The 8,243-nt window shown below is 32.1% G+C and overlaps 1 protein-coding gene across 1 annotated transcript; it reads right to left on the reverse strand.

The window, feature by feature from the left end:
- Positions 1-3,987: 3,987 nt before the first annotated feature.
- LOC121126351 (uncharacterized) lies at positions 3,988-5,951 on the reverse strand. Its single transcript, XM_040721676.2, has 2 exons — positions 5,340-5,951; positions 3,988-5,286 (listed from the first exon to the last, which is right to left on the reverse strand). The coding sequence occupies exons 1-2, from the start codon at positions 5,889-5,891 to the stop codon at positions 4,063-4,065; spliced, it is 1,776 nt and encodes a 591-aa protein (XP_040577610.1). The 5' UTR covers positions 5,892-5,951; the 3' UTR covers positions 3,988-4,062.
- Positions 5,952-8,243: the final 2,292 nt, after the last annotated feature.

The raw sequence follows: 8,243 nt of genomic DNA on the forward strand, positions 1-8,243 counted from the left end.
GAAATGGAAGAGCGTAAGAATCAAAGTTCCACATCAATAGTAGTAGTACTGAAGTCAGTATTTGGTAGACATAGTAGTACTGAAGTCAGTATTTGGTAGACATAGTAGTACTGAAGTCAGTATTTGGTAGACATAGTAGTCCTGAAACGTTGGTTTCAGACTCACCCCCCCCGTTCTCCTTACACGCGTTTTTCTCTACAGAATTATCAACTTTGGTTATCCCATAGCGAGTGTACGACTGATGTTTGACTACCAGCACGCTTTTAATATTGACGTCATAGTAAATGAGTGGTTGGGTGTTTTGTCAAAATCTGTTTTTCTTGGCCAGCAGTCGCTATGCGATATTAAATTGAAAATTCTAGCAATAGTGATGCTATAAACTATGAATCCATTTTCTCCGCCCAAAATCGTACAATAAGCAGCTGATATTAGCAAAAGTCTTAATTCAGTAGTATCATATTTCTTGCTCCCGCCTTTTCCTCGTACTCTTACAAAAATCCCATTTCTAATAATAACAAGTTGGCCACACACCTTCTACTTTAAACTTCATGTATCTTGTCTATTGAAAGGAGTTGTAATTTCTTCATTTGAGCTTTTGTACGTTCTATAAAGTACAGATAAGAAACGTTTCTATGAAGAACAAATATTATTAGAATTGGACTAGTTTTTTTTACACTGATCCAACATTAATTGCTAATGAGTGATGAAAACAAAAATACGTCCATTAATATGTAGAAAGCTGAAAGAGTTTATGAGTCATACATGTTTTTCTACACGTGTGTACAGTACTAAGGGGGAGCTTATTTTTAAATATTCAAATATGAGGTCCTTCAGGTTTCAAAATGTCCCATTAAATCTATAGATATCATTGGCTAATTTTGAACCAATTTTAGAAATATTTGTAGGTGCACAGTTTTGGCCTTTCTGGCTAAAATAACTACAACTTTACGATCTGATAGAAATAAAAAAAAATACAATTATTTTGCCTAACTCATCGTTGTTATTGCCCTCAAATGACCTTGCAGGTAAAATTTCAATTTTATAATTATTTCACAGAAATCACAGTCCAACCGTTATTATCTACTCAAAATATTATTATCAAATTTTGAGAGGCTAAGAGTCATTTTATTACAATGTACGGATAGTATTGTTGTAGAACACATCATTAATTGTTGCTCCTTGAATATTTGTAAATTATCACCCAAATATATGTTATTGTTATTCATATATTTTTGAAGAGAGAACATATAAATTGAAATAATCACTTGTATATGAAGGGCAAAAACTAACGTAAGTCAGAGTAGATTTGAGGATCGACATCATAGTATGTAATTCCTGACTATTTCATGGCTAGATACATAGGGGTTTTTGAGTATATTTCCTTCATCTCACAGTTGCTTGCAGCTAATTTAAGAAAACGTCATAACAGCTAAGCTATTCGGCTCCTAAGCATTCTTCAAATTACCCGGGTGAACCCATTGATTTTTTTTTAACATACCGGCGGATAATATATTTTCATCCATGGAGGTCAGGATGCATAAATAGTTATGACAATCGTGTGTATAATGGGTATGTTAAAAAATGCAACCGAAAATCAACATGGTTACCCTGACAGTTTGATGAATGTTTAGGAAGAGATCAGCTAAAATCAGCTGTGACAGGGATGGAAGGAGAAAACGAAATACGCAAGAATTCATTGCAAGAATTACTCCGAGGTGTACCCTTAATTCTACTCTGAGCTCAACAAGGGCTAACAATTATAATTTTGCAACAAATATTCAAGGTAACTCCATGTCTTTTATCTGCACAAACGAATATCAAATCAGGTTTTAAATCTAATGGAATTTATTTAGGAGAGAAAGCTCACTCTCCAGAACTTAAATAATAATGACAACTGTAAATGAAAAGGAAGTTCATTCTCTACTCTATGTCCTTGTTTATTTCCTTTTTCCTTCCTATCTTGTCACAGCTGATTGTAGCTGATCTAATGAAACGTCATGATCATTATTCTTTCTCTCTTCCAAAAGATTCCTCAAATTGTTGGGGTTAGCATGTGGATTTTAGGCTTTTTTCGTTTTTCAACATGCCCATCCCACACTGGATTTTCATCTTTGTACATTGATAGTTTTTTTTTCTCCACAAAACTGGAAATTTCCACTTAATTTTATTTATTACGTACAAAATTGTTGTGGAGATTATTACATTATTGTAGTAAACCTTATTTTGAAGACATAGTCAATCTTAGGTGAAATTCCTGATTTATTCAACTTAAGAAACATGTAATAAATCTTGATCAAGTATTACTTTATATCAAAGTTCAAATAATGGGGAAATAATTGAAGGTCAATTCCAAAAGAAAAATTGATTTTTTTCTCACATTCTGATCATTATGTGGTTAACCATAATAACAATGTGAACTCTTTAATGGCTAGTATTAAAAAGGATGGATCCAACTTGGATAGGATTGAGGGGCACGAAGTTCAGGATCAAGATTGAAAATTCCATCTCAATGGAAGGTGGGTGCATTGCATAAAAATTATTTGTTCTTGCCTATGCTTTTAGAGTTAATTTATAACAATTGTCATTTGACAATCTTGAAGCCCTTATTTTATAATCTTATTGAGGTGGAGAAAAGACTAAATTTATGTGACCGAGCCTGTAAAAATGCCACGTGGCAGTAGATATATGCTTACCTCAAATGTTGAGCCTTCATTGTCCAAGTATGACAATTCCAATTTAATATAACAATAATTATCTTCAATCAAACACGACATTGACTTATTGACATATTTGACATATGGGGAAATTACAAATATGGTAACAATTAAAAATACATTTTGTATGCCCATTTTATATGTCATACATTTGCAGTAATTTGATTTTTGAATTAAAATTCAAAGTTGGGAAATATATCCTTTTTACAAAAAATAGACAATATCATTACCTCCAACCAAAGTCATATAAAAGGCAGCTGATATTATGAAGGTTCTTGATTGATTAATATCATATGTCTCACTCCGCTCTTACACAAATCCCACCTCTAATTATAATTCATGTGCATTTTCAGTATATGTTAAGATTTGAATAAAATATAAATTCTAGTATGTCAGATAAATTTTCCTTGTTTTTATTAGTAAGCGCTCAAGAGAATAAGGTCCATTATCACAACATATTAAACATTTTTTCTCAAACTCTTATTATTATTCTTGTGGTCAGGATATTTATAAAATTGAGCAAAGGTGAAAATCCATTGTGGAATAGGGATGTTAAAAAAAGAAACCGAACAACTCTGACAATTTGAAGAATGTTTTGGAGGAGAGAAATAATAATACTCATGACATTTCATTAGATCAGCTTCAATCAGCTGTCATAAGAGAGAAAGGAAAAAAGGATATAAGCAAGGCCATTTGCTAGAATTACTCCGATATCGATCGCCAATTCTACTACTTGTATCTAAACAAGGACTTGCAATTAAATCTCTGCAACGAGTTCTCAGTGTTACGCATAACCGAACGTTTAATCAGGGTTTGAATATAATTGAATATATTTAGGAAAGATTGTTCACTACTTCGGAATGAAATTATAATGGCAACTGCTAAGGAAAAGAAAATTCGTTCTTTATACTACCGATTATAAATTAACGGACCCGCTAAAAACACACCATATTTACATTGATGGATGTTAGTATACATAGAGTAGTTACGAGCAGCCTTTTTCATGAAAGACAAAGGGTAACACGTAGGATTACTCGAGGAATGATCTTTTATACATGTATTATTAGAACAAAATTTGTCTTTTAGCTTAGACTTAATTATTCTGGGCAATCCCGAGTACTACCACCGCATTATCCTGAGAAGTGTGCCTGCAGTAATTGAAAATGAGACATTAAAGGTATTACATAAGTATGAATATAGGGGAATATGGATCATTAATGACTCCTGAAGTAGTTTTCAAACTTGCCGCGTTTTTTCAAAAATATGTAACTAATTTTAAGAGGTCAATTATTTTTTATTATAAAATACTTTATTCATATATGGATAAATAATGATGGTTTGACAAAACTCAATGAGGATACAATAATTCATCATTCGAATATACACTCCAAGCAAAAATAAAATAGAAAACATCAAAAATGACAGTCATGCCCATGATACAGCACTTTCCAATTCTTCGTATCTTGATTCTAGCACCTTGCCTCCTTTGCCTCTCTTTGAATCGTTTGTGCTTTTGTATAGCTTGATCAAGGAGAGAATCCATGACTCCGACTACAAATACTAAAAATGGCAAAAGCAAACAAAATATCAACCAATAGTCTATCATCATATTATATGGGCTTGTTGTAATAGAATTAATTACATTTTGATACAAGGAGTACATGACAAGGGAGGTCGTTGAGGTGAGCATTAAAATTGTATCTGACCTTTTATCGGATATGAGGAGCAAAATCAGAGATATGATTTGGAGACAAAAAGTAGGGATATAGATTGTGCAAAATATATTTATAAACAGTCGTTTGAACACGACATACATGACAAAGGTACTGCCATTTCCCTCAATCCGGGAGAATTGGGAATGAATGTAAAATTGAAGAAGTATTTTTTTTTCTATGGGATGTTGATTTTCTATAGAGATTTGATCATGTAAAATAAGCTCGCACTTATCAGTTAATGAACTAGATAGACTTATTGAAATGCTACATATTTGAGTGTCAAAGGGGTAGTCTTGGAGTTCAAAATTACAATGAAAATAGGATTCAAATCCATGTAGATAATGAATTTGAATCTGATCTCCCGGAAGCACAAATCCTTCATATAAATGATGCTGAGGTGATGGCATTGGTTTTGCTAATTTGATTTTAGTCACATAGATATCCGTTTGATTGTTGAAGATATTGCTACTAATAGGATCATAAGAATTATCAAATATAAGTTGTGGAATCCATAATTTATTTTTTTCTTCATTTGATAAAACAGCTTTCAAATTATGACTCAGATTAATGATTTGAATTCTATCGTCTGTCCATTGTAATCCAAGATTAAAGTGAACCTTCCACAGTCTATTAAGTTCCTTGATATTTGGAATGTATATAATTTTCAAAGCTATTTTTATAGCAAGTCTATTTTTAGAATAAGGTGTTGATGGTGCAAAGTTCATTCTGTAATTGTTCAGTTTTAAATAATGACAGTTTTCTTCATCACTTGCATCTTTACAATCTGCATAATCGTTACATTTCATATGATATGTCAAACATTCTCCAGTATTGCAAGCAAATTGTCCATCCTTACACTTATAAAATAGAACCTGGATTATTTGACTAAATAAAAAATACAACGGCATACATTTGTCAGTTTGAGAATGGTTTTCTTTTCTTTCACATATTCCCCATGACATTGTCCAGTGATATACCAAACATGTGTCCCGATAGGTGTATAACTTGTACCATTATAAAAAGCTATCGCTACCATATCTCCCTCAACAATTGAGTATAATCTCCACTTATTTATATATAGAGCAATAAGACTGTTTTTGAACCCATGAAAATATGGGACACCTTCCAAATCCAATAAGTAATATTGTTCATCCATGATCTTGGAACCTACACAAAAACCTCGAAGTTGGAATAACTTGTACGAATTTAAACAGCAATTCCATTCTAGTTTTGTATCACAATCCTCATCGGTGAGTTCGAAATCATTGTGCTTGGCTGAAACACAGCTTTGATGGTTGTTAGTCCTTTTATATTGATTTTTAAGAATAACAGATTGAGTGGTTATGTTGTAAATGGAATCACTGTGATATGACGTCCACATAAAATTGTCAAAATTTGAGGTTGGTAGACAGATAGAGCCTCCCATTTTTGAGCATTCTCTAGAAGCCTTATGATAATTCATCTTAATGGTGCCTCTAATTATTATATTTATTGAGTTAAAGCAAATGTCTTCAATTTTATTCTGTTCCTTTAAAAGAAAATATTTAATTGAAAGATTACTTCAAATATTCTTACTTACCCTTGATATCCAGCCATAATAATTGTCAACTTCTAAGAGTGCTTCTTCTAAATGGAATAAATTGCTTTGATTATAATACTTACATTCATTTAAAAAGTGATTGAGGTCTTTCCTTTCTAAAGCCTTGGACGTAGCCCAAATGTTGGTCAATTTCCCATGATAGAGATAATTTCGGATGTTAAAATATTGTTTTTTTGGGGGTGAGCCTCCAATGACTAATTTACTGAGAAAGTCTTTAGCATGGATGAATCTATTTTTTTTATCTATGACAGTATTTAAGGTCTTGCCTTGGTACAAGAATTTAACTTTTGTTCCAGTATTATTATCTGTAGAAAATATCAAAAATAATCTATATTTGTATGATTTTATAAAACTATACTCATTCCAAAATTTGACTTGATCAAACAAAAAGTTATCCACTTGAAAGGTTGAAGAATATTTTGACCAAACCTGAACTGATAACTTGTTTTCTTATCGAAATTGACAAATCCATAGCCTTTAATGGCATCCTCAATTTTTAAGGAAAAAGTTTTACTTGAAAATATGTATTGACTTGTCAGAAAATTTAAATAGAACATGAAGCAAAAAGTGAATTCCTCGACTTTGTTTGGAAGAGATTCCTTCACATTAAATTGAAACTCCAGTACGGTTTTCTGAACAAGAAGACTATGAGGTTTACTCCAATACTTTGGACTAAACACAAGTACACGAGGGAGGGGGTACTTCTCCTAAAATATAAGACATGAATATGTACCATTATTTAGTTGGGAATACCTTTGATGGATCAAGAGCTCTACTCAACCTCATCGACCAGATACACGGAATTAGAAGAATGACTTCCCCAAACAACATTCTCTCTGTTCTTATACGTAGCAAAAATATTTGTAATTCTTGGATTGTTCGTTAGTTCATGTAGGAATGACAACTCTATGACATATGACATTCAATTATATAAAAGTTTTTGTTTGACATGAAAAAACAAAAAAAAAAACACCAATGCCAATGTTGTATTAATAAGAAAGGAAATTTCCTTTGGATTTGCTTGCTTGATGAAAGTAATTATTGGGGACGGGCAAAGCGTAAAGAGAAATAATTTTTCGAGGAGATTAATTCTTAGGGTAAATTTATTTTATCCCACATTAGTGGGTTTTTTAATTAATCGGAAAGCTCAATTGAGTGAATACCTATTAATGCACCCACTGCCAAATGGATTTTCAGAAAATCGACTTCCTCAGTATGCAAGTCAGACATGTTCAAACTTTGAAAAGAAGGACCAAAAATTTGGATTGAGGTAAAAAATCAGAGCAAAAAGGTAAGCAAAACGATTAGACTGTTCTTTTCGGAATCCTTGATAAAAAATTGAAAATTGGGAGCTCTTATTCTATGATGTACAAATGGTTAAAATCTGGACTAAAAAGATTGGTAATAAATTGTTCAGTGATACAATTGTTAGGACTCGTAGCTGTCCTCAGGAACTTACTATATATATTTGGAGAAGATAACCTTTTTTATAACCTTTGACCCTTTATATGACCTTAAAACTGTAGCTTAATAACTTGAACTGCTATAAAACTATTGCTTTAAGTAGCTTTATAGGCTCTAATGATCACAATATTTTCGAGTTTCTTCTTAGGACTTTGGAAATAGATTAAAAAAATACGCATTCATTAGTGAAAGAGTAGTTTTGGGGGTAAGGGGGGCTGGATTTTTTTTCCCCAGAGTGCTTAAAAGATTATTTTGCTTCCGAAAAGTTGCTCAAAAAATACCCCCTCCCCCCTATTAATATAAGAGTGAAAAAGAAAAAGAAAGGAAATTTCCTTTGGATTTGCTTAATTTAACTAATGATTTGGGGATGAGCAAAGCGTAGAGAAAAATATTTTTGAGGAGATTATGTTAGGAAAACGACTGGTGATATAATTAATTATGTGTTCATTTTTTAATGGAGGGTCCTGATGTTAATATCCCACTCTGAACGACAATAATTTATCTCAATTTGTTCCGAAGTGGACGTTGATTATGCTTTCTTAACGGTTTATGTTTTACCTAGGTCATTTACTTTTAACATATACATATCTATATAGATAAAGCAAATTTTGTCTGTATGAGTAAAGAAAAACGAGTCACCGGGTGCAATTTTAATCTTTCACAATTTGCTTAACATCTTTTAAGTACTTGTCAAGCTTAGACCTTTTATACACCAATAATATACCTCCAGAGTAATTAATTTGCAATCCT

The sequence above is a fragment of the Lepeophtheirus salmonis genome, chromosome 11 (assembly GCF_016086655.4).
Source record: "Lepeophtheirus salmonis chromosome 11, UVic_Lsal_1.4, whole genome shotgun sequence".
NCBI classification, from domain to species: domain Eukaryota; kingdom Metazoa; phylum Arthropoda; class Copepoda; order Siphonostomatoida; family Caligidae; genus Lepeophtheirus; species Lepeophtheirus salmonis.

Coding starts and splice junctions, on each gene's coding strand:
- LOC121126351 (XM_040721676.2), bottom strand. CDS start 5,891: ATGAATTATCATAAGGCTTCTAGAGAATGCTCAAAAATGGGAGGCTCT. Junction 5,287..5,339: donor CCATTCTCAAACTGACAAAT/GTATGCCGTTGT, acceptor CTATTTTATAAG/TGTAAGGATGGACAATTTGC.